Here is a 26,142-nt window from a genome sequence, read left to right on the forward strand (position 1 = left end):
GCTTAAGCCAAATAGAACTGCAGTTTTTATGGGCTGCTGCTTGTAGAACAGTTTAACTACTATGCAGTTAAAAAAAGAAGAAAAAAAAAAAAACATACACTACAGTAGTGCTACTAGTTCTGCAAACAGTTAAAAAAAATGCCACTGCATTTGGAAAAGATCCTGCTTCTGTAACCATTTGTTGTATACATGCCTTTCAGCAGCCTAAGCAAAGAGAACACCTACTTTCTGGAAGCAGTTGGGTTTAATAGCAAACTAGCTACCAAGCTATTCCAGGCACCCCCAAGAACAATACTTTAAGGCCACCACAGCTGGCACCTTTGCTGCCAGTATCACTGCCAGCAGTACTCGTAATTGCTTTTTTTACAGGCATTTCTGTGACAAGCACTGATTCTTACCTGTGACTTTCACACCTCACAAAAGTCATTATTTTCTATTAGACTCCATGCTTTTGCAGGAAAAAGAAAAGGAATATAAATATGACTTCTGTGACTCTGACCTACTTTAAGCCCCAACTAGACTTCTTTTAAGGCAGCTTGCTAGAACACTAGAGTTATACATCAAAGTTACCTGTAATGGACTGTCTGCCTTGCATCCACAATAGAAAACCATCACACCAGTTGAAGGAAGAGCTGTCTGTATTAAGTTTACAATTCAGATGAGGGAAGCAAAGTGGAGACAAGGTAACACTTACTTATACATCTAATAAAATCACTTGCCCCTCCCCACCCTGCCAAGCAGCTATGTCATGAATCAGAGAACAGTTCATAGTCCTACAAAACAAAACAGAACAAATAGGGAGCTAAGGCACATGTTGAGGGAACTGAGCACATCCCAGCACTCATGTTCGTTCCTACCCATGGACAGCTGCATTGGTCAGACCAAAAGGTCCTCTTGATTCCTTGTATCCCATTGCTGTGGGTGGCCAGTAGCCATCTGTTCCAACAGAGCGATCTCTGTGGAGAGCACCTGAGAGCAGGGCAGGCAGGCTGCCTCTCCTTCACCCTCCCCGCGTGCTGCAGTTCAGTCAGATGACTCTCCGATGTCCAGTGACTGTGGTTACACGGAAGCCAGCTGGCCAAGTCAAAGATTTTCAAGTGTTCAAGGACTTTTGGCAGTTGACAAGAAAAAAAAAAAGTCAAATTCTTTCCCCTTGTCTAGCAAAGCCTTCCCAAAGCAACTTTTACAACTAGCAGTGAAGTATACAACACTTTTTTAATAACATTACAGTAATTCTCCAAATTTTTGAAACATATTCATAAGGTTGGTTCTCAAGCAAGTAATTATAAGCCAAAGGATGTTTTGCTTCCATTAGGCAAAGGGACTTCTTCATAAATTATTTTGAGATAAGGGGATTTCATAGGTAAAAACCAGTATTCCAAGTTGTAAAAGAGGTAAAACTGATGATTCAAGATGACATGATCAATTATTTTTAAAAGATCCACAAAGAACTCTCCAAGTGTCTGATGAGGTTTGAACGGATAGTAGAAGTCTCTTATAGCTGCAGCCAATGTCTTGTTTCCCAGAGGTCCAAAAATAGATGTTTCATTTCCCAAATAAATGGGTTCTCCACTGAATAAAATTATGCTGGTATAGTTTGTTTGTATCTTATTAAATACAGCTCCTAAGTCAGCCAGCTTCTGGTATGTTCTCAATATAAATTTAGAGCATTCATAAGAATCAAACCATATTACTGATTGTTTGTCAGGACTTGCTTGAACTGTCCAGGTCTCATAATAAATGCCAGTCTCATTGTCATATTTTACCCATTTTGCCATTTCATTAAACATGGTTCCTGTAGGAGAGGAAAATAAGCGTTACAGAAACAAGTTAACGGAAATATTCAGAAATTCATGATTCAAAATATCTTCCATCCAGCAAAAGTTTTATCTACAACATCCTATCTATACAAAGATACCCACTGAATAAACTGTATTTATATATGTTATTTCAATCAATCATATTTCCTTTTTCTGACCTATTTCCTGCTACTATTCCAAACCTTCCAAACTTCAGAGCACCACAACACCTGATATTTTCTTTTATACATGTGGAAAAAGAGTAGGTTATGCTACCTACAACTGAAGTTGACAAAGCATTCCCGAGTGCAACAGGTATTTCAGCACTTTCTACAATTTTATCCTTATTCAGCAACTTAGCTCAGATTTTTTCATGCCTCTTCCCAAAGGAATCCACCTAACCTCAGAGTGCGGCACTTTTTTTTTCAGCAGCTCCTGAGCTAGCAAAATTGGATTAAGCCAAAAGATACAAGCAGAACATGAAGGCCAGTACATTTAAAGATCTGGAGAGTTATTTTTATTTAAAATATGTTTGGAGTATTCTGGTTATGGGCCACTTCACCACTGAAATCAAGAAGACATCTCTAACTCAGCTCATCTCTCTGGTTGCTCCTTACAGGCAATGTACCTGCCTCTTCAAAGCAGAGCTCTAGGGCTTCTTCTGTTTTCCCCATGCTCCTAGCAACACATCCCAGCCTAGGCCCATTCTCCATTTTCGCAGTCCCTGTTAAATTGTATACAACCACTTTGACTCAGACCAGTCTAGCACCTCACCTCTGTAGCGCAGCCAAGTTCTGTAATTTCTTTTTGTGTGGTATGTTAGAAGACACGATCATATGACCGTTGTAATTATGTGCTCTAAGCCATGATCTCCATTTTGTTGCAAGTTACTGTCCTCCCAGCAGAGACACAGTAACTGTGCTGGGAAGCTGCTGAGGAATGGTTAGGTAAGACTGCTGCAACCCAAGAGATGAGCAGCAGTTGCCTTGCAATTCAGAGTATGGTAACTAGTGGTCCGCATCTGTCACTAATACCTCCCTGCATGCAACAAAGTCTCTCACTCACATCAAGTCTGAATTTACTGCAATTTTCCATTTGTCGAGAGCAGTGAAGAGAACTGCATGCTACATATCTCACCCCCAAACAAGGTGAAGGTCGGATTCTCCCTTCATTAGAGAGAATGTTAATGCATCTCATAGTCATACTTTAGGGTAAGGCATGCTTGTAAGCGATTACTCAGAGCAACTAAAGCTCACACATTCACCTTCTAGGTTACCCCAGTGTAACTTTTTCTTCACTTAAGAACTTTGGGGCTTCACAATAAACATAACAATCATTCTGTTTATTGACAGTTGTTGGATACTTATTTTTTAATTGCCCACACTTTGGTTTAATAAACTAGCAAGCCACAAAAATCTATATCAAGAACTGTACTTACTGTACACTATAGATGGGCTTGCAGCTGCCCCTTATCTTCTCTAACTCTGAGCAATTAGCTTCCTGGAGTATATTCTGCAACATATGTCACTGAACAGGATTTGTCTATCCTAATGAAATTGAGATGGACTTAATATAAACCTCTGGCCTTAACAACCAATAAATTAAACAAAAAAAAATGCACTTTAATGCATTGTGTCTCCAAGACAATACTGTTCTTCATGTTTTCAGTAAGTAAAAGAAACAAGACTTATAATTCTTCCAAGTGATTGAGGACTGCAAAAAAAGAAAGTTGCCAAACTAGGAAAAAAAACCAAAACCAAAACCAAAAAACCCCACACGCTTAAAGTAACATTCAAACCTAGTGGTTCCTCATTCAGGAACAGTTTAGCGGGCCATGTACTTATCTCCTGGAGTGACTTGCCACCTTACAAAAGTAGATCTGATAAAATTTTTTTAAATTAAGACAAATACCAGGAAGTGCTAGGCTTCAGAACACAAGTGCAAGAGGCTGCATGCTGAAAATTGAAAAGAGCACACTCATAAGCAGTGCCTTGAATAGTACATCCTTTCAAGGTATTATTGGTCATGGAGCTCATCTAACACACTGCACATCATATGTTTAAGCAAGATTAAAAGAAACCAAAAACCGTGGAATTGGATAACAAAACTATTCTAGAAAACTTTTGGAAGTTGTATCAAACCTTATTCTTCAGGGCTTAAGTCAGGCTCTTCCCACTATCCTTTTATGGGAAGAAAGAGTATGCCACACCTTCCTCCTGCAAAATCTTTTTGCATGAAGAACTTAGTGCTGGACACTGTCTGGGACCTGTACTGTACTGAAGGAGCAGAGAGCTTCCATTGCACCCATGCTTTAGCATTTATATGTTTTACAGTATGATTTCAGATTTGACTGAGATATAGGGTATAAAAGGGCTCAGGTCATTGTATTCATAACTATCCAGATTATCTCCCCATCTCTACTCAAGCAGACCCCAAGAGATAAGGGAGACTTAAATAAATAAATAAAAAAGGATCAAACTCTGCATGACACTGTCAGAAGATGTCAAGCCAGTCAAAACCTCAGACTTGGGATATCCTTGCCTGATCTGCACAGTGTGGTCTCTGATACTGTTGACGAACAGCCCCATTTGATCTTGCAAGGCCAAAGATGGTCCAATTGTTTCATATTTTAAAGCTCCCTCTTATTAGACAGCATACTTTTTGTGTCCTCTCTGAAGGAAGTGAGTTTAGCTGATGATGCTGTCCATATGTGCTTGTGTCTACTCATCCTCCTCCACAGTAACTTCCAGATTCCTTGTCAAATTCAGTCAATTCAACTCTCAGAGACACTACCTTCCTAAAAGGTTTCACAGAAACAGAGAGTGAGAAAGAAGAGGGGGAGAGTAACAATGCCTCGACAACGTACCCGCAAAGCGTCATCTTTCTTAGGCATCAAATAATCTATGCACAGAGGAAGCATTACAAATTCCAAAGCTGCATGAAAATATTTAATGTGGTATTCATACAAAAGAAGCCAACTTTATTAGGCATTAAGGAGTTTAGTCATGAGATACAAACCCAGAGGAAAGTAGCTCCCTTTATTTCATTGCTTAAAGAACCATCTAGAATTTCTAACTGCACCAAATAGGTATAATCTAGAGACTCAGTCCAGCAAGTCACTAAAAGTGAAAGGGGCCTAACATAAAATACCACATCTGTCAGTTGCAATCTTGTGCTCCACTGAGCAGTGGAGCACTTAATCATACTAAATTAATAGAGTAAATGGTTTTGCTCACACAAAATGCAACAGTCCTCAAAGAGCTTTGTCCATAATTTATTCACTGTATTACTGCCATAATGAATTGAATTTATTAGAGAGAGCTGTTTATTTTAGAGTTTCAATTTTCAGTATATACCAGGAAACAATTCTGGTGATCATCCATACATTTAGAGATGTAAATTCTGGTTTAGTTTTATGACATATGACAGATAGACCTATTATTGTAGACATCTGCACAGTTTTATGACACAAAGTGGGCAAGATAAAAATGAATTTCTAAATATGCCTTATTTATTTGTTCTGTAATGCACACATTTTTACCTCTTAAAAAAAAAAAAAAAAAAAAAACTCAGCTGTCATATGCAACTTCACAGTAGAAGGTTTTGTTTTGGTGAAGCACGTCAGAAGAGTTCATAATAATTCTATATAAGCTGTTTTGCTATTCTTATACTCAAGAGACTCAAGTATTTTTATACAGCAACATCAATAGCAACATACAGCAACAGAAAATGACACTCATTTAACATCTCTTCAGCGTGGGCTGTTCAAAAGGCAGTGGCCTCATATCACTTTCTATATTAAGAAGTGGATAGAGAATTTTTCTATTTCAAACTATCATGTTTCAAAGAAAAAGGCTCAGATTGCAAAGAAGGAAGTCCAATATCTTGGTTTTAAAATGTCAAAAGGACAACGTGCACCCAGATCAGAAAGAAAAGAGGCTATATGCCAAATTGCAGTACCCTGCACAAAAGGAGAGCTGAGGGGATTTCTGGGAATGGCAGGATTTTGCCGTATATGGATCCCTAATTTGGGGTTGATAACTAAACCTTTATATGCAGTCCTAAAGGGCCCAAGAGAATGGTTAGAGTGCACCCCAGAATGCCATGCTAATTTTGATGAAATAAAAAAGAAATTGATGGAAGCTCCAGCACTGGGACTCCCAGATATGGCTAAACCCTTTCAATTGTACATGCATGAGTGGCGTCAGCAGGTGGCCTCAGGAGTAATGACCCAAATGCTTGGGAATTGGGAAAGACCAGTGGCATATTTTTCTAAATAATTAGATGAACTAAGTAAAGGATGGCCGGCCTGCCTCCGGGCTATAGCAGCCACCGTCTTATTAATAGAAGAGGCCCGCAAATTGACTCTGGGACAGCCCTTAACATTTTTTGTACCACACGCAGTATCAGCAACTCTAAATTAAAAGGGGCATCACTGGATTTTCCTGAGCAGACTGGTAAAATGTCATGCTGTGCTATTGGAACAAGGAGATATTACCTTAAAGGTGGTATCGACCTTAAACCCTACTACTCTGCTACCTGGTGAAGAGCAAAATGAGTTACAAAATGACTGCTTGGCCACTATCAAGCAAGTATATTCTAGTCAGCCTGATTTAAAGGATAAACCCTTGCAGAACCCAGATGTGGAGCTATATACGGATGGTAGCAGCTTTGTACAGAATGGAGAAAGGTTGGATGTGCAGTAGTGGCTCAGTGGAAAGAAGTAGAAGCTAAACCACTGCCACCGAACACCTCAGCACAAAAGGCTGAAATCATTACTCTTACATAGGCCCTTGAAATCGGAAAGGGCCAAAGAATAAATACATATATAATGACTCGAAGTATGCCTTTGGGGTAGATCACACTCATGGAGCAACTTGGAAAGAACGAGGGCTCTTAAATTCTGAAGGAAGCAATATATCGTATGGACAAGAGATATTGTTACAGGCAATAATGGAACCCAAAGAAGTAGCTATAATGCACTGCAAAGCCCACCAGAAGAGAAATAGTGAGGTGGTACAAGAAAACAGGAGAGCAGATACGGCAGCCAAAAAGGCAGCACTAGAAGGACAGGTGATTGGGGCTTTACTATCCAGTAGAAAAATACAAATGGAGACCTCCTGAATATTCAGAGAAATCAATTGGCAGAAAGGCTAAAGTGTACAAAAAATGCTGAAGGGTGGTGGGTCACCCCAAATGGACAAGTTTTAACTACAGTCAAAATGATGGAAGTACTCATTAAGAGACTGCATGAAAAAAACTCTCATGGGAGCAGATGCTATGATAAGCAGTGTAAAAAGATACGCTGTGAGATCAAAGATGCAATCAAATCATAGAATCAGTAAGGTTGGAAGGGACCTCTGGAGATCATCTAGTCCAACCTCCCCACTCAGCAGGGTCACCTACAGCATGTTAGACAGGGTTGCAGCTAGGTGGGCCTTGAAGATCTCCAGAGAAGGAGACTCCACAACCTCTCCAGGCAACCTGCGCCACTGCTCCGTCACTCTCACAGGGAAGAAATTCCCCCTCACTCTCAGGCGGAACTTCCTGTGCTTCAGTTTCTGCCCACTGCCTCTTGTCCTGTCACACGGGACAACTGAAAACAGCTTGGCCCCGTCCCCTTGACACCCTCCCTTCAGGTACTTGTACACATTGATAAGATCCCTCCCTCAGTCTTCTCTTCACCAGGCTAAACAGGCCCAGCTCTCACAGCCCTTCCTTACAGGGCAGGTGCTCCAGCACTCAGATCATCTTCGTAGCCCTACGCTGGACTCTCTCCAGTAGCTCCACGTCTCTTGTACTGGGGAGCCCAGAAATGGATGCAGCACTCGAGATGAGGCCTCCCCAGGGCTCAGGAGAGGGGCAGGATCACCTCCCTCCACCTGCTGGCAACACTCTTCCTAACGCACCCCAGGAGACCATTGGCCTTCTTGGCCACAAGGGCACATTGCTGGCTTGTGGTCAACTTGTCATCCACCAGCACTCCCAGGTCCTTCTCTGCACAGCTGCTCTCCAGCAGGACAGCCCCCAGCTTGTACTGCTGCCTGGGGTTATTTTTCCCTAGGTGCAGGACCATGCACTTGCCCTTGTTGAACCTCAGGAGGTTCCTCTCTGCCCAGCTCTCCAGCCTGTCCAGGTCTCTCTCAATGGCAGCACAGCCCTCAGGTGTGTCAGCCACTCCTCCCAGCTTTGTACCTTTGGCAAACTTGCTGAGGAGGCACTCTGTTCTCTCATCCATGTCACTGATGAAGAAGCTGAACAGGATGGGATTCAGTACTGAGCCCTGGGGGATGCCACTAGCCACAGGCCTCCAACTAGACTCCACACCACTGATGACAACCCTTGGAGCTCTGCTTTTCAGCCAGTTCTCAATCCACTTCACTCTCCACTCATCTAATCCGCACTTCCTGAGCTTGCCTAGGAGGATGTTATGGGAGACAGTGTCAAAAGCCTTGCTGAGTCAAGGTACACAACGTCCACTGATCTCCCCTCATCTCCTCAGCCAGTCACTCCATCATAGAAGGCTATCAGACTGGTTAAGCAGGATTTCCCTTAGGTGAATCCATGCTGGCTACTCCTCATCACCTTCTTTTCCTCCATATGCCTGGAGATGACATTCAGAACGAGCTGTTCCATCATCTTTCCAGAGATGAAGGTGAAGCTGACAGGCCTATAGTTGCCTGGGTCCACCTTCTTGCCCTTCTTGAAGGCTGGAGTGACACTGGCTTTCTTCCAGTCCTCAGGCACCTCTCCAGTTCTCCAGGACCTTGCAAAGACGATGGAGAGCAGCCTGGCAACAACATCCACCAGCTCCCTCAGTACCCTTGGGTGCATCCCATCAGGGCCCATGGATTTGTGGATGTCTAGCCTGCCCAGAAGGTCTCTAATCCTATCCTCCTCAACCAAAGGAAAGTCTTCCCTTCTCCGGACCTTCTCCCTCATGTCCAGGTTCCAGGATTCATGAGGGCTGCCCTTAGAAGTGAAGACAGAAGCAAAGAAGGCATTCAGTAATTCCACCTTCTCTGTATCCCTTGTCACCAGGGCCCCTGCCCCATTCAGTAGTGGGCCCACATTTTCCCTAGTTCTCCTCTTGCTGTTGATGTATCTGAGGAAGCCCTTCCTGTTGTCCTTGACATCCCTTGCAAGACTCAATTCCAGCTGGGCCTTAGCCTTCCTTGCTGCATCTCTACATACTCTGCATACCTATAGTTCTCCCAAGTAGTCTGTCCCCTCTTCCACATTCTGTGTATTTTCTTCTGTCTGAATTTGGCCAAGAGCTCCTTGCTCACCCATGCAGCTCTCCTGCCCCTTTTGCTGCACTTCTTACTCATAGGGATGCACCACTCTTGAGCCTGGAGGAAGTGATGTTTGAATATTAGTCAGCTCTCCTGGACCCCCTTCCTTCTAGGGCCTTTATCCATGAGACACCACCAATTAGGTCTCTGAAAAGCCCGAAGTCTACCCTCCTGAAGTCCAGGGTTGCAATCCTGCTTTTTGCCTTACTTCTTTCCTGCTGAATCCTGAACTACACCATCTCATGGTCACTGCTGCAAAGGCTGCCCCCAACCTTCACATCTCTAACCAGTCCCTCTCTGTTGGGTAAAGACAAGGTCCAGCAGGACACCCTTCCTCGTAGGCTCCGTGACCATTTGTGACAAGAAGTTATCATCAATGCATTGCAGGAGCCTCCTGGACTGTTTGTGCCTTGCTGTGTAGTCCCTCCAGCAGATGTTAGGGTGGTCGAAGTCCCCCAGGAGTCCCCAGGGCCTGTGATTGTGAGGCTACCTCCAGCTGTCTATAGAAGGCCTCATCAACTTTCTCTTCCTGGTCAGGTGGCCTATAGTAGACACCCACAAGTGTCCCCCATGCTAGCCTGACCTTTGATCTTTACCCATAAGCTCTCAACTGCCTCCTCCACCTCCTCTTCCCAACCCTAGGCAGAGCTTGATGCATTCCAGTTGCTCTCTCACATAAAGAGCAACTCCACCACCTTGCCCTCCTGGCCTGTCTCTCCTAAAAAGCATACAGCCAGCCACGACAGCATTCCAGTCATGTGAGCTATCCCCTCATGTCTCTGTGATTGCAATGCTGACCTTATTGTAAAAAGATGCCCCACCTGCTGTGCAAATAACCCAAAAACTCTCACCTATGGGAGAACTAAGCAGAGGATTAACCCCAGGGGAACACTGGCAGGTAGATTTCTCTGAATTACCTGAATGTGGTTGGTTTAAATATTTTCTTGTTCTGGTAGATATATTTTCTCGTTGGCCAGAAGCCTTCCTGTGCTCCACCAATCGCGCAAAGGAAGCGATTAAGATTTTAGTAAAAGAAATAATTCCTCAATTTGGGATTCCTGAAGGTATATCCTCAGATAATGGACCTCTTTTTATCTCAGAGTGAACAGGGAACATTCAAATTTTTACAGATGAAATGGGAAATACACACTCCATGGAGACCTCAGTCTAGCGGTAAGGTAGAAAGAATGAACCAAACTCTTAAAAGACATATTTCAAAACTGTGTCAGGAAACCCATCTTAAATGGGCAGATGTATTAGCAATGGCCTTGATGAGAGTAAGAATAACCCCTAGAATAAAAGAGGGAGTAAGCCCTTTTGAAATACTTTATGGGAAACCTTATCCAATTAATAAAATAGGAGTATGAAGTGATTAAATGCATGTAAGAGGGGAAGAAATGTTGAGAGAGTATTTATTGTCTTTGTCCCAGGTACTAACATCTTTATGTAGGTACCTTAATCAAGGTACCCCCCTTCCATTGGACTCCCCTGTGCATGACTTCAAGCCTGGGGATCTAGTTTATATTCGGTTGTGGAAAGAAGAATCACTAGGAGAAAGGTGAAAAGGACTTTACCTGGTGCTTCTGACAACTCATACTGCAGTAAAGGTGGAGGGAATAAGCTCCTGGACCCACTATTCCCAAATAAAGAAGGCACCTTTCAATGACTTGTGGACTGCCACACCCACAGGGCCTCTCAAGATAAGAATACAGAAGTTGCAAAACTGATGAATTGTACTTGGGAAATTGAACTCTCTTACATTGAATTAGAGTGTTCTTAAGTGTTATTAGGTGTTATTTTGCATTCTGATACTGCTGTTAATAATAGATAGAGCTGCTTTATAAGAATACTGATTTATTTAATCCTTGCTATAGAGTTAACATGGAAAATGAGGACAGTGTTAATTTTGTTATGCATGCCCATTGACACAACTAACCTGGTTTTGTAACTTATACAGGCATTCAGAAAAAGTGACTCAGATTACAGCTTGCTTGTCTGTTCCCCAAATCTCCCGGACTACCCATGTCATGGGAAATACTTAGAACTAACTTAACATCCATATGAGAACAACTGAAATTGTTTAAATGAGACTTGCTAGATAAGTGATATTATCAAGTCTCAAAGGGGGGAATTGTTGGAGCAATGCTGTGAGAAAAACCTTGCAAATAGTTAACAAGACTCAAGGACAAGGGAGAGAGAAAAGCAGTACTGCAAAGGATAACCAGCTCCAGCCAAATAACCTTGATGAAACCACAGCCCTTTGAAGACTGTAAGAGGTAGGAAAGACAAAAAACAGCAGAATAACCCAGAAGTGACCTTAGGTTCATTTAGGCTTATTAACATATTAAACCACACACCCCTAAATGAATAATGAGATGGAAATGACATGATAATGATGTTACCACCTCTTCTCCGCTTCCTATGCTTATTAACAGGAATGTGAAAGCGCAAGCGCAGAGCAATTACCTGATGTAATGAAACTGTAACCAATAGAAAAATTTGTATAAAGTACTCCCTGAAAAGTGTGTATAAATAAAGAATGAGAGGGGGAGAAGGTGTGCTAGCTTTGTGGATTTACCACCTAGCACCTTTTTCTGCACAGAAGTGAAATAAACAAATATCTTGACTCTGTGTGTCTATTGGTTGCTTGCACACTGAGTAACAGAACCCAGATTTTGGACAACAGCATCAGTCCCTACATTACAAACTAAGTAAAAAGATACTGCTTTATACAAAGACAAGGCTGACTGTGCATTTCATGATACTGGTGCCACCAGAATTGTCTGAAATCTACCTGATATTGTGGTCACGAGAACCAAAGTTCCATTTTTCTTCCAGTGTGCATCATCTATTCCTTCATAGAAGCAGGCAGCTCCCTGGTTACACCAGAATGGGGCATCCATGCCAGGCCGGAGATGTGGAAATGTACAGTTCCCAAGCTGGAAGAGTTCATACCACTCCATTGTGTAGTTTTTGCCGGTTAGAGAGCTCTTGAAGCCCACGGCATCATGCATAATTTTCTGTGGGGGGAAAAAAAAATAAAAAAGCTTTAACAAAGAAATGTGATCTTGTAAAACCGACTTCAGCTTGAACTGAACAGAAAATAAAAAAGTTAAGGAGGTGTTGCATAAGCGAGGGGGAGGGATAGCATCTTCAGCAGTGTTGATACACAACATATTAGACTATGGAGGCACACTGTCTCAGTGCTTGTCTATCCATTGATGGTATATTCTATTATTCAGAGGCAGACACTCAGTGGTAGCTCACTATAAAAACCTCACTTTTGAATCTTTACCTCACAGGGATCTCAAAGAAATGAGAAGATCAGTCACCAAAAATAGACCATAGTAATAAAAGTCACATAAGGAACAATAGAAATATATATTTTTTAAAAGCTGCAGGGCAAACATATAAATTCAGTTTTAGTTTAACAATTAAGATAATGATACTTGAAGTTAACCCCATCTTTGATTCTCAGTTTTGCTTTTTAAAGCTTATTTATGCTACTATTAGACCTGTAAAATCACAGTTGAGATTCTTTCATATTTGCGTATCTGCACGAATGGACACTTTCTTCAACATCCAAGACATAATATTATATATGTACACCCAAGTAAGAAAGGGTAAAGGCTGACAACTCCTCACGATCCATCATTTTGATCAGGTCATTTTGATCAGGTTTCCATTCCTGACAGATATTCACATGCATACAAATAATGCAAATATGCCTTTAACAACAGAAAGCTTAACATACTAAACAGACATTTTGTCAGATGCAAGTGGCCAAACTCACGTATCTTCTAGGAGCAGTGTCAGTGCATAACAAAAACCCCAAAATATAATGCTCTCAATATTCAGCTCTGCGGAGGAATATATTCAAACACATAAACAGTACTGACCATGCTCTTTTCTTTGGCTGAGATAAGTTCTGTAACTTTTGTTTGAAACTTACTGCTTTTCAGGCTTCTTTCCTACAGCTAGCCTAGGCTGTGTGCACCAACACACTTCCGTACAGGCATATTGCAACCTTACAGCTCCTATTTTGACACCTGTTGTTGACGTCAGCTGAATTTGCCACTGTAATTTTGTTAAACAAAAAACATCACCTTACCAAATGTCCAAGTAGGTCACCGTATTTGAATTCCCACACTGGAGCCTGTAATCGATACACTTCAATGACATCCTCTTCCTTCATAAGTGGAACAGCAGAGCCAGTGGGACAGAAAGTATAGCGAGCTTGGCAGTAAGGATCTGTTTTCGGACGGTAATCAAAGCGCCTGTGTTGAGAAAGAGAAGCCTAAGCACAGCTTCAGGGCTGCAGTAGCTGTCTTGTGACTTCCTAAGAGCCTGAGTCAGGGAGCTCTGTTGTGCAGCATCTTCCAAACACAAATTCTGTGATCCAGACTCTGCAAAACTCCCAATACGTAAGTTTGTAAGACTGTTGAGGCATAAGTTTGCAGAAATGGGACTCAAGGCTACACAGTGTGAATGCAAATCACGTTGTACAAGGTGCTGATACCTAAGTGGAAATGATGCAGATTGCAAAGGGTGACTTGTAGTCACAAAATCAGAGACATACAGATGTTGATGAGAAAATGGTTGAGATCTTCCTTAAACATGTTTCCCTAACAGTTTGTCTGCACAGTTACCAGTTTGCTTTGGTAAACTATACTGGAGTAATAGCTCCCTAAGCAAAGCCACTTTTACTCCAGAATACTGAGAGTATCAGAGAGAAATATGATATCCCTCTACCTAATTTAAATAAAGAGACCTAAGAACCTGGATTCACTCATTTCTTCCATTCATCATTTCTATTAAACCTTGGTTACAAAACTGGAGGATCGAATCTGCCTATGAATTACACACTACAAGCAAACAGCAAAAAACCTTTCTGCAAGTCTTCCTTTCCCAATCCCCTTCAAATTCTACCCTAACTCCTAAGGATGAGATACAAATTTCAGTTAAAGTAAGATGCCTATATTCCTGTCTAGAGTTACCAAGCCAGATTCACGTACACAGGCTGTTCAGAGTATACCCTGAGAGTCTAACATATCCAGGAAGCTGTTGTCCATTACCATTAAATGGCACAAATACCCTAGGCCTGAGATGACTCATGCACACTGGACTTACTGAGCCATACTTAAGCCACTAGCCCAGCCTACACAATGTTGTTTTTACCTCTGGATTTTTCCAAGCTTGCTGCTGTCATTCTGAAATCCTACTTTTTTTCTGTCCAGGCTGGGGAAAAAAAAAAAAAAAAAAAAAAAAAAAAGTCTGACTGCAAAGGGAACACATGGCCAAAAAGCAGAGACTTACACCTGCCATACTCTTAAGTCCTGTTTCCAAATTACACAGCTTAAATTTTCAATTTCTCCTCCCACTGTACTTCACATGTGACAGTAAAATACTAAGCATGTTGCTTAGTTAGAAGCATAAAAATTACACATTTCTGAGTCAGGCTCACATTGACTTGTATACTGGTTTTGACCATCCTGAGACCAGGTCTTGCAACTGTAGAAAACCTGAAAAGCTTTCACTGGAAAACCTGAAAGACTCATTAATGTGAGATGAACTCCTTAGGCATCACCTGACTGCCACTGCTAGCAATTACACAAGCTTTCAAAACCTCAGACATTCACTAAATAGCAGTTAAATTAGATTACAATTCATTTTACCACTAACAAGCCCACACAGAGCACACTTACGAGTGTGTTCCCCCTGAACAGGCTAGTTTCCGTAGCACATTCAAAGTCATATCTACTCACTTCAGTGCAATGCAATAATGTAATATGTACTCCACTTTTTCCAACAGTACCATTGCCTTGTTCTGGAGCTAAAACAGCTATGGAACAGCTGGCAGGATTTTATTCCATTTCATTTATCATCAATAGGAATATGAAGTGAACTTCAATTAAAAAGAAAAAATCTTAACCTCATTTCCTCATCACAGCTCCTTAGTAAGATAGATTTTAAATGAGCACCTTTAAGGCTAGGGCATTCATCACTGGGGGCAACAATCCATCTGCTGGAAGAAAAAACACAGCTATCAGGTCAAGTACGTGCTACCTGTTCTCTTACTTGTGAGCTGAACATACCAAATACAGTACTAATAACAAGCCAAATATTTCTATTATTAAAAAAGCAGAGTTATGAATACTTTTTAGACTAAATGCTGAAACTTAGAAAGTGGAAAACCTGATGGGTCTTTCAGCTCTTCTGCCAGCACCTCTTTCTGTACAAAGCAGAAATATGAGAACAGCACCTACTAAATAAGAGCAGGAACAAGAAGAACCAGACAGGAAATATTTTGCAGTCATCTCTCAAATTAGTTTCACTAACCACCAAAACTACTACTTTCTTGGAATAGCACAAGGAGTACAGACATTTCTTGAAAAGGTATACAGAGCACAGGCACCAAGGCACTAATTTCAGAGCATTTAAGACAAAATTTTAGAGGGTTGAGAGAAAAAAAAAAAAGAAAAAAGAAAACACTTAGCCAGAAACATTCTGACTGCTATACTCCGGAGGACAAAGCTGACTCCCAGGCCAGCACCTTACACTCACAGCACCTTCCTTCATCACAGATTTGAAGGAGCAGCATCAAAAAGAGAAGCTTAACTGCATGACACTCACGACAGGCTCCTGCAGCGTGAACCTAAGCAAACTAATACCCTCCCAGAGACAGGCTCTTTTCAGACGCCTCTTTAGGCCACTCAGACAGCTGGATTTACGCGAGCATTTAAACGCGCATTTCCTGCGTCAACACCCCCGGCCACACCGCCCAGCCGCGCCGCCCGCCCCGCCTCGCGCGCGGCCGTTGGTCGCCCCGCCCCGCGCGCGGCCGTTGGCAGCGCCGCCGCGCGCGCGGCCGTTGGCAGCCCCGCCCCGCCCCGCGTGCTCGCGGCGGGTGGGGGGAGGAGCGGCTCTCCTCCCTCCCCCCGAGGCCGCGGGGCGCCCCCGGCCGCCATCGCCGGCGCGGCGCGGCGCGGACGGGAGGTCGCAGGCCGCGCCGGGAAAGCGCCCAAGAGGGTAGGGAGGCCGCGAGTGAGGCGCCTCCCCCCGCGGGCCGCTCACCTGTAAGGCACCGGCCAGCGCCGCCGCGCGGAGCAGAGCCCGCCCGAGAAGCACAGCGCCCAGGCCAGCAGCAGCAGGCAGAGACGGGCGGCGCCCATGGCGCCGGGGCCCCGCGCCCGTCTGCCGCCAGGGCCGCCGCTCGCGGCCTGCGGCGCTCCGTCCCGAGCGCCAGTGCTGTCGCCGGCCGTGGAAGGCGGGAGCGGGGCTGAGGGAAGCTGCGCGGGAGGCGGCTGGCCCTGCCCCCGCCCACGGCGCCCGGGGCGGCCTCACGGGCCTCGCCGGGGCGGCCGCGGGTTCGGTGACCGGGGGAGGGCACTTGCAGAGCGCCGAGGCCGGAGGTGGTGAGGAGACAGCGTGAAGGAGGAAGGCGTCATGCCATGTACAGCGTCGAAAAGGAAATGTATGAAGTCCACAGTAGCAGTCTTTTTTCCTGCCATCCTTTAGAAGAATATAAACTTGTTGATTCACTCCCTGGGTTGGGAGTTTGTGCTGGGTGCAAATACACGAGTACTAGTTACAGCCAGCTTGCATGTTTTTAAATGCTCTTGTTTGCTGAAGGAAGGTGCGCAGTACTGTGCCTGGACACCCAAACTGTGACCCCTAACTGATGCTGCCACACAGCAGAGCAATGAGTCATCTCCATGTTCCAAATACATGTTTATTTGAGCTCACATACCAACTTTCATCGTTTATACTAGCTCTAAGGGGGCTGGGAGCAGCAGCGCTGCTTTACAAAGGACAATGAGCCAGGAGCCAAGATGACCACAGTGCTGGCTGGCGCAGCGACCGTGGCACAGTCCTGCATGGGGCCAGGTTTGTGGTAGTGACAGGATCCAGTAACAGCTGTAGACAAAGCAAGATCAAGTCAAGCCCTGGGTCCAACAAGGGGATGGGACTAGAGATGAGGCTGCCTTCAGCATAGGTTGAGCTGGGGGATGGACTAGATGTTCTCCAGAGATCCCTTCCAACCTTACCGATTCTATGATTCTATGATAGGCTCAGGGTCTGTGCAGGAAAAGCAGCCCATAAGCCAGGACAGCAGGAGGCAAGACCATGTACATACAGTATGGCTTAGGCCAGGTCTAAGTGCCCAGGCCTAGGCTTGCATGGACCTCATGGGCTCACGTCCAGAAGGTGCATGGGTATAGGCTCCAGCTGAGGCTGGCTGGAGTAACACTGAGGGCCCTGAGATCAGGTTCTCCTCCCATAAAGGTATGTCTTCCCACCCTGCAAAGATCTGTCTCCCTTGTAAAGTGCTCTTGTTGCTGTTGGTTGTCACAGGCCCAGGCAGGACAAGTGTCATTATGGGGCTGTTTCAAGGTGATGCAGAGCACAAGCAGGGACGTGTCATGAGCTAGGATGAAGACATGAACCTAGTACAGGGACAGAGGGCCACGACAAGGCCACAGAGCCAGGGCAGGGACATGGCATGGTAGATCTGGAGCTGGGATGGGGACATCCTATCCCAATCAGGTCCAAGGTCCACCCAGGAAATAGGGTCAGAAACAAGACTGGAGACAGGCTTCCTACAATTTTGGTCCAGGTTACATCCAGGAAGTCAGGCCAGGAAGAAACAGGGAATTCCAGTTCTGAAGACACGCAGTTACCCAACTCTACCAGCCCCTACTACACAGGAGAGCTTGTGAGTCTGCTCATATCTCCAGATGTGCATTGAATTTAAGCTCTTTACAGATGGTAGCCCTTTCTTAGCTCGCAGCAGTGAGGAGGACTGCTGGGATTCCAGCTCTGAAGACACTCAGTTCCCCCGTCCCCTGCCTTAACCACCTCCACCCCTCTCTTGCAGCTGAGCCCAGGGAGCTCAGCAAGGAGCAGGCAAGGTGTGGTGAACTACGGATCTGTTCTCACCAGGCGCATTCTGGATTTCTCAGGGGGTTGAGATAGCTCCAGTGGGATTTCCCTGGGGTTGTGCTCAGCCTGGAGGATCAGATGCAGGCCTGGTGAGGTAGTACAGAGCTCTGACTCCAGGTGTGTTTTGAGCTGGGAGGGCTCTCCCAGGCTGCAGCAGAGGGGAGGATTAGGATGAGGTGCTCAGGGAACTGACGGCTTTCAGAGCTGGAGTTGCACTGCTCAGCTCTGGGACGTCCACCCTGCCGCAGAGCTGGCCTCTATCCGAGTTCCGCCGTCGCTGGCTTTCAAAGCCGGATACTCGCTGTACCCTCTCAGCCTCCGGCCCCGCGGCGGCAGGGGGCGGCGCGCAGGGCCCCGCCGCGCGGCTTGCGGGCGGGAGGAGGCAGGCGCGGCGCGGCGCGGCTCGGCGGAGGGAAGGGGAGAGAGCGCGGCCGCCGCCACCGCCGCCATGGGCAAGCGGGTGGCCCTGGTCCTGGCCGGCTGCGGCGTCTTCGATGGCAGCGAGATTCACGAGGTCTCGGCGGCGCTGGTGCAGCTCAGCCGCCGCGGCGCCGAGGTAGGAGCGCGGCGGCGGCCGGGGCCGGGGCCGGGGCTTGGGCCGCGGCCGCGGAGGCCCCGCCCGGCTCCTGATGGCTGTTCCTGCCTTTTCGGGGTCCCCCTCCCCCCCCCAAAAAAATCATGTATTTAGTACAGCTGCCCTAGCTAAAATTAACCGCCTCAGTGAGCTCTGAGAGGGCAGCAAAGCAAGCGTCCAAACGGAGGAGACGGGAACACAGCCACGGCGTCAGCGTCTCGCAGGGCTTCCCAGTGCTGACACAACTTCTCCCTTTCAGGCGTAACCAAAAGAAGTTCTTTCTTGTGTTTCTTTTTTTCCTGCCTCCTTCTAATCTTTCAGGAAAATGTATAGATGTTATACAGCTGTAATATCTGTACTAGAAATGCATATAAAGTTTGAATCTTTATCTTTTATGCATCTCTTCTAGCACCTTCAGGCCATTAAGGTGACCCACAAAGGTCAACAACAGTCTTTCTGTTGACTCTACAGTAATCAGGCCACTGCTTTTTATATGTGTATGCATATATGTGTGTGTATGTATATAATTTAATTCATGTATATAAGTAATTTAGATAAAATATATGTAATTTATGTAAATATATATAATACAATATAAATGTGTGTGTGTATATATATATATTTATATATCTGCTGCTATATATGTAGTATATCAATATAATGCACTGCTTGTTCATCAGATTATCCACCTGAGAGTGAAGGCGGGCCCTGACAAAATCACTAAGCTTAACATTGGCATAAAAGTAAGCTCCTATGAGACAACTGCAGGAATAGGATGGGGAGAAGGGCTAGGTTTAGCCATCCTAATACATCACATCACCTATCACTTTGGTTACTTTTTTGCAATAGATTCTCCTGTGGAAACCACTTCCCTCGGGTAAGAGACTTCAGGAACAAAAATTGTTTGGATGAAATGATCTTCATCATCAGCAATATGTATGAGTTCTGTTTACTTACACAAAATTGCTTTATTTCTGTGTTCTAGGTAAAGATATTTGCTCCCAATATTGAGCAAAGGGATGTAGTGAATCATTTAAAAGGAAGTCCAACAGGAGAGAAGAGAAACGTGTTAGTTGAAAGTGCCAGACTGGCAAGAGGCAACATTCAGGATTTGGCTGAACTTAAAGTTAGTGAATTTGATGCAGTCATTTTCCCTGGTAGGTGCTTTTAAAAGAAAATTGTTCAGACTTTTTAAATTGCAAATAATTGTTTTGCCTCCAACACTTTTTTATCTTTAAATCCATTTAGATAATAAATTCTACTCTTGAATTTGAGAGGCATCTTTCTTTTTTACTTAACTATTTTCTTTTGAAGACAAGGAAGTGTTTTAGTAAGCTCTTGAGGGCTGGAAAGTCATCTCTGTTTATTTATTAATTTGAAGTTTATTAATTTTAAATGCCTCAGTCTTCTTTTGGTGTTAGATTATACTTCAAACTGTTCCTTCTTTCTAGAGATTGTCAGGACTTCCATACCCACTTGTGGACAAGAACATTGACTAGAATAGAAGAATAAGGCCAGAACTTACCATTAGATTGCCATGCCTTAATTTTAGTGCATCTGAAATTGATGGCAGAATAACAGGTTGTCAGATAAATGATATTCGCTGTCAGATGGGAGGACATTTTGTTTTAATTATGTATCTAGTCTGCTACTGATCTAAGCACATTTATGCAATATTTTTTTATACATCCAAAAAATTGCTTTTCAGATGGATGTAATTGTAATGATTTTAGAAATGAAGAAACTAAAGTGTTTTGAGGAAATTATGACATGCTTAAGATCACTTTCCTGTATATTCATGATATTGTTAAATACTGCCTTCACAACTGTGCCTAAGCATTATTTTTTAAATTGTTACACTGTCTTCTGTTGTAAGGCCAGCAGATGGCATATGTGTATAACACTGATAAATGTACATCTAAAACTAGAATGAGTTAGTGACATTAAAGCTTATCTGGGAGTAGAGGCTAGCAAATATTTTCCACATTAATTTCATGCTCTGTTATAACCCAGCCCCAGGGGGGTTGCAGTAATAACTGCTAGAGGGAAATAAACTCTATTAAATTTGAAAATTAAAATCTTACCTCAGAGATACCAGATAACAGTCAAAAGTGAGTAAAGGGGATGTAATGAAAGCAAAAACATTAAAAATGCAAGACTTCTGGATGTTGTCCCTTGAAATACTTCTGAAAATTTGTGTTGCATCATTATTATTTATTATAGAAAAGTTCATGTTGTATGGATTCCATAAGAAATCAAATATAATGAATGATTACACTTGCTAATAATGTTGATAATTTAAATGATTTTAAATCCAGCAAGTGATGGTACTATAAAATATAATCTGTTTGTAGAATTAAATGAGGATAAAATCCAGATAAAGGATTACTTCTTGTAACTAATTTCTAGAAAGATAAATTAAGCGTTATTTTTAACAGCAAATTATTTCATCATTTACAAGAGTATATCTCAGAATATTACATTTTATCAATTCCTTTTTATGCAGTATCTATAATTTTTATTATGTTAATCTTGCTTTAATTTTTTAAGTCCAAGAAAAAATTCTAGGGAGGGAAGCTCTATTTAAATATTACTGTTTAAATATTAACTAAAACTCATCAGTGAAATTACTCTAGAGTCAGTCTACTGTCTGCATTATTCTTATGAGCTGCACTCTCCGACTTTTAATTGTCATTGCTTGCTTAATCCCTCTCTTGCTTATTGATGGGTGTGTATCAGATTGTGCAGCTTTTCCAATAACTAGCGAATGAGTATGAAGTTCCCTGTTTCAGTATTTATTTCTCACTGAAACAAGATTAAGCTTTCTGACCTATGTAAAAGACATGGAATAAAAAAATCTGCAGTTAAATTGCTAACATTATAAACCCATCATTTCATTTGCTGAACGCTTTTAGAAAAGCTCAGGAAGTGCGGGTTAGATGAGTGGACAGTGAGATGGATTGAGAACTGGCTGAAAGGCAGAGCTCCAAGGGTTGTCATCAGTGGCACAGAGTATAGTTGGAGGCCTGTGGCTAGTGGCGTCCCCCAGGGCTCAGTACTGGGTCCCATCCTGTTCAACTTCTTCATCAGTGACCTGGATGAGGGGACAGAGTGCCTCCTCAGCAAGTTTACTGATGGTACCAAACTGGGATGAGTGGCTGACACACCTGAGGGCTGTGCTGCCATTGAGAGAGACCTGGACAGGCTGGAGAGCTGGGCAGAGAGGAACATCCTGAGGTTCAACAAGGGCAAGTGCATGGTCCTGCACCTAGGGAGAAATAACCCCAGGCAGCAGTACAAGCTGGGGGCTGTCCTGCTGGAGAGCAGCTGTGCAGAGAAGGACCTGGGAGTGCTGGTGGATGACAAGTTGACCACAAGCCAGCAGTGTGCCCTTGTGGCCAAGAAGGCCAATGGTCTCCTGGGGTGCATTAGGAAGAGTGTTGCCAGCAGGTGGAGGGAGGTGATCCTGCCCCTCTCCTGAGCCCTGGGGAGGCCTCATCTCGAGTGCTGCATCCATTTCTGGGCTCCCCAGTACAAGAGAGATGTGGAGCTACTGGAGAGAGTCGGGTGTAGGGCTACAAAGATGATCTGAGGGCTGGAGCACCTGCCCTGTGAGGAACGGCTGCGAGAGCTGGGCCTCTTCAGCCTGGGGAAGAGAAGACTGAGGGAGGGATCTTATCAATGTGTACAAGTACCTGAAGGGAGGGTGTCAAGGGGACGGGGCCAAACACTTTTCAGTTGTCCCGTGTGGCAGGACAGGAGGCAATGGGCAGAAATTGAAGCACAGGAAGTTCCGCCTGAGGGTGAGGGAAAATTTCTTCACTGTGAGAGTGACGGAGCACTGGCACAGGTTGCCCAGAGAGGTTGTGGAGTCTCCTTCTCTGGAGGTATTCAAGGCCCACCTAGCTGCAACCCTGTCTACCATGCTGTAGGTGACGCTGCTGAGTGGGGAGGTTGGACTAGATGATCTCCAGAGGTCCCTTCCAACCTTACTGATTCTGTGATTCTAGGATGCTATGATTTTGGTAGAGTAACTTAAAATTCCTACATACAGTTTAGTTACATAGTGAAAAGACAAAAAGAAAGAGAACTTCTTTCAAGTGTGGCACTTAATGGCTTTTAGCAATGTCTTACATTTTCCTCTACTTTTTTTTTTTCTCCTAAAGGTGGATTTGGTGTCGCAAAGAACCTGTGTTCCTGGGCAGTAGATGGCAAGAATTGTACTGTCAATGAGCTTGTGGATTCCACTCTCCGAGCTTTCCACAGTGCTAAAAAGCCAATTGGTTTGTGCTGTATATCTCCAGTCTTGGCAGCTAAAGTCTTTCCTGGTTGTGAGGTCACGGTTGGCCAAGATAAAAATGTTGATGGAAGGTGAGAAGGGAATGCACAGAGATACTTAGTGTGGGAATTAGGATTAGAAAGCAGCTGGTCTTCTGTGCAAAATCTATGACCTCTGGTATCAGTAACCATTGGTAACTTATTAGTTACATTTTTTCTCATTTTAAACTTTTTCACTTGCTTAATAATAGTAGGCATGAAACTATTAGGCTAGAGAAGCTGAGTATGTGAAGTCAAGTGACTTGTTATGCACTTTGATGTGGAACAATTTATCCCTGAACTCAGAAATACATTGGTCTGTGATATGTTCTGTGATACCAACATCCACAGGCACATTACAATTAAAAAAATGTAAAGATAAGTACCCTTATGCCTTGCTCAAAATATCTGTCCTGATGCCACTGAAGGGAACATAAGCTCCTGCCTGGCTTTCTTCTGCTGTGTGGGTGCCAGTGAGTGTTCATCAGTCCTGAAAGTGACAGAAAAAAGCAATTTTTATAGAATCCTAGTTGGACAAACAAGCAGGTAGCCATGGGTATTAAGTTATTTTTTTTTAAATACATTCATGGTAATTGAGTATCTAGTTTTTTAACTCATATTAAATGAGATATGGGATTTGCTTACCTGATAGTTTTGAAAGCCAAGATTCATGTTGCAAAAGCAACATGAGTGGACATTTAAACCATGTCTTTGCGATTGTTTGCTCAGGATTTTTTAACAATATTTTTCTGATGGGGCTAGTATGAAAGGAGCAGCTGAGAATAGAACCTGGCAGTCAGTGCTGCTTCAAGAGCTGTCAACTCCTGATAAAATTTTTGAGTGCAATTTTGTATCAGCAGCTACAGAACCACAGTGAGGGTTTATCTCTACCCCCTATTCCTGCCTTATCCTCAGGAAAAACAAAAAACCCTCAGTAGAATCCCAATGAAAGACCTTACAGAAAGGTGCAGGAAAAGATCTAACATTCTGCAAGTGCAGCTGGTGTCTCTCAAACTTTTGAGCATCAGTTATTGTTGCACTTAGTATCCACCTTGTAAACTTATTAAAAGATTGTTTAACAGAATTATGCCTTCAGCCATACTGTGAATATGCATTTTAGATGTTAAATCTCTTGTTTTCAAAGTTACTAGATCAGTTGCAATGGGCATAGGGGATAGGGGAAAATCTGACAGTGGAAGTCTGTTCAACTTTGTTGTCATCATCAGCTAAAAAGATCACTTAAATATTCCTGTTCTCTCATTCAAGTTATGGTGTCAGAACGTTATGGGTACAGCATCTCTTTTTATGTTAATTAAAATCTTTTTATTTACAGATTTCCTGATGCTGAAACAGCATCTGCTATAGCAGAGCTTGGATGTAAGCATGTTTGCAAAGATGTAAGTGAATCCCATGTGGATAACGTCAATAAGATAGTTACTACCTGTGCTTTCATGTGCAAGGCTCCTTTGCATGAAATTTTTGATGGAATCGGAACAATGATAGATGAAGTCCTGAAACTTGCCTGACTGGAAATGTACAAATATCTGTAAGGAAATCCATTTAGCTAAACATAAACATTTAGATTCCTTTGATTGTATTAATAAAATAATGCAACTATTAAACTTCACAGTTCTCTTTTTTTTAAATCTGTAGTACATCAGATGGCTATTGCAACTTGATCCTATTTTTTTCGTTTAAATTAGGAAGTGTCTGTTGAAGGTATTTTTTCCCTCAAAATCTTAAATGTATTCAGTCTTGGTAAGACAAAATAGGAATCCTCCTTGCCCAATGGTGTTTCAGCACATCACTAATGATTATCAGCAATTGACAGTTGATGTTAGCCACATATAATTACAGGTGAGATGGCTGTAAATGAGTTTGTATACTTGCAGTATAGGTAAGTAATTCAGTTCTACAATCAGAAGAGGAAAAAAAATTTTTTCCTTGTTAAGAACTTTAAGAAAGTGTAACTGATGGGCTTTGGAAATTTTTTTCAGAACCTCCTAGATAAACCAGCTTTATAAATCAAGAGCCAGAGACTTAAGTACACACACTCTCGATGTGGAAAATACACTACTTTTGCTCTATTAAATGACATAATTTGGAGTCTGGTCAGTAAAACAAATTAGCTGTATATTGTGAATTTTTTCATTCATATTTTAGTGTTCCAAAGTTAGGTACATTTTATATATGCTAGAATACATGCTTCGATCTTACATATGTGGGCAAAAGTCACCCTGTCTTATAAGCACAGTCTCTCAAGGAATGGAGTGCCCTGTACTCCATCTAAATGCAATGGCTCTTGAAGGAACTAAAGATTATAGGAATTCACTTATCAAAGTGAGCTGGTAATACTTACTTGTACTCGAACATAATTGTTTCAGAAGTGTGTAAGAAGTGTTCTAATGCTTACAGGTCCCTGTCATAACGAATGTACTGCAGCACATGCTTTTCAGTGCCTGAATGCCTGAAGGTTGTGGAGTCTCCATCTTTAGAGATACTCAAAAGCCATCTGGACAGGTTTCTGGGCAGCCTGCTCTAGGTGACACTCCTTGAGCAAGGAAGTTGGACTAGATCATCTCCAGAGGTGCCTTCCAACCTCAACCATTCTGTGATTTTGTGAATCAGTAGCCAAAACATGCCATCGCTAATCAGTGCTGGATGAATATGAAACTAGAGAGACAACCTGTATCTGTTGCAGTAAACAAACGGCTTGAGTGTAAACTTGAAACATAACAGAAGCAGTTTTTATTAAAACTTACAGCTGTTCACGAGAGCACGGTATATCTTTTAACAAGACTACACTAGCATCTACACATCCAGAAAATAGAACACTTACATAACCTGCCTCACCTTAAGATAGGTCTTACCTACTAGGAATAATTAACCTGGAACAGCAGCCTCAATGCACATTCGTTACCGTTACTGGTCAGCTTTGTGGACGTGCTTGGGGAAAGCGGGCCTGGATGTCTTGAAGAGGCATGGCCTCAAAACTGAAATATGAATACAGCAGGAAACAAATTGTGAAGAACAAACCTGTACCACAGAACAGCCAAATGAGGGAAGTAATGCTTTTATGACTAGTGGTGTAGAGTTCTCCCTCTTGTTCTGCAGCATATGTGATCAGGAAGGGCACTATTTACCTCATCAATGCAAGACCAGTCTTGATAGTGAAGTTTGAGGTGCTGCAGAGTATCATATGCTACTACTCTAT

General features: G+C 43.2%; 2 protein-coding genes across 3 annotated transcripts; one reads left to right on the forward strand and one right to left on the reverse strand.

Annotated features, from left to right (window-relative positions):
• Positions 1 to 576: 576 nt before the first annotated feature.
• On the reverse strand, positions 577 to 16,341 carry CLN5 (CLN5 intracellular trafficking protein). Its single transcript, XM_062566881.1, has 4 exons — positions 16,169 to 16,341; positions 13,206 to 13,371; positions 11,889 to 12,114; positions 577 to 1,795 (listed from the first exon to the last, which is right to left on the reverse strand). Exons 1-4 carry the CDS (start codon positions 16,264 to 16,266, stop codon positions 1,284 to 1,286), a joined length of 1,002 nt encoding a protein of 333 aa, XP_062422865.1. The 5' UTR covers positions 16,267 to 16,341; the 3' UTR covers positions 577 to 1,283.
• A 2,056-nt stretch (positions 16,342 to 18,397) lies between these two features.
• On the forward strand, positions 18,398 to 24,550 carry LOC134135501 (glutamine amidotransferase-like class 1 domain-containing protein 3, mitochondrial). 2 transcript variants are annotated; one of them, XM_062566883.1, is made up of 4 exons: positions 18,398 to 18,551; positions 19,597 to 19,768; positions 22,778 to 22,982; positions 24,262 to 24,550. In XM_062566883.1, exons 1-4 carry the CDS (start codon positions 18,486 to 18,488, stop codon positions 24,452 to 24,454), a joined length of 636 nt encoding a protein of 211 aa, XP_062422867.1. In that variant the 5' UTR covers positions 18,398 to 18,485; the 3' UTR covers positions 24,455 to 24,550. The 2 variants fall into 2 exon arrangements, with proteins under 2 accessions (XP_062422867.1, XP_062422866.1); XM_062566882.1 differs by having other exon boundaries at positions 18,399 to 18,593.
• The last annotated feature ends 1,592 nt before the right edge of the window (positions 24,551 to 26,142 follow it).

This window comes from Rhea pennata, chromosome 1 (genome assembly GCF_028389875.1).
Source record: "Rhea pennata isolate bPtePen1 chromosome 1, bPtePen1.pri, whole genome shotgun sequence".
NCBI classification, from domain to species: Eukaryota; Metazoa; Chordata; class Aves; order Rheiformes; family Rheidae; genus Rhea; species Rhea pennata.

What these genes read in the sequence shown, in the direction of transcription:
- CLN5 (XM_062566881.1), bottom strand. Translation starts at nt 16,266, where the DNA reads ATGGGCGCCGCCCGTCTCTGCCTGCTGCTGCTGGCCTGGGCGCTGTGC. An exon ending in GTGACCTACTTGGACATTTG is followed by an intron (nt 12,115 to 13,205) that starts GTAAGGTGATGT and finishes TTCCCCCCACAG; the next exon opens with AAAATTATGCATGATGCCGT. An exon ending in TCTCGTGACCACAATATCAG is followed by an intron (nt 1,796 to 11,888) that starts GTAGATTTCAGA and finishes CCTCTCCTACAG; the next exon opens with GAACCATGTTTAATGAAATG.
- LOC134135501 (XM_062566882.1), top strand. Translation starts at nt 18,486, where the DNA reads ATGGGCAAGCGGGTGGCCCTGGTCCTGGCCGGCTGCGGCGTCTTCGAT. An exon ending in TCAGCCGCCGCGGCGCCGAG is followed by an intron (nt 18,594 to 19,596) that starts GTAGGAGCGCGG and finishes TCTGTGTTCTAG; the next exon opens with GTAAAGATATTTGCTCCCAA. An exon ending in TGATGCAGTCATTTTCCCTG is followed by an intron (nt 19,769 to 22,777) that starts GTAGGTGCTTTT and finishes TTTCTCCTAAAG; the next exon opens with GTGGATTTGGTGTCGCAAAG.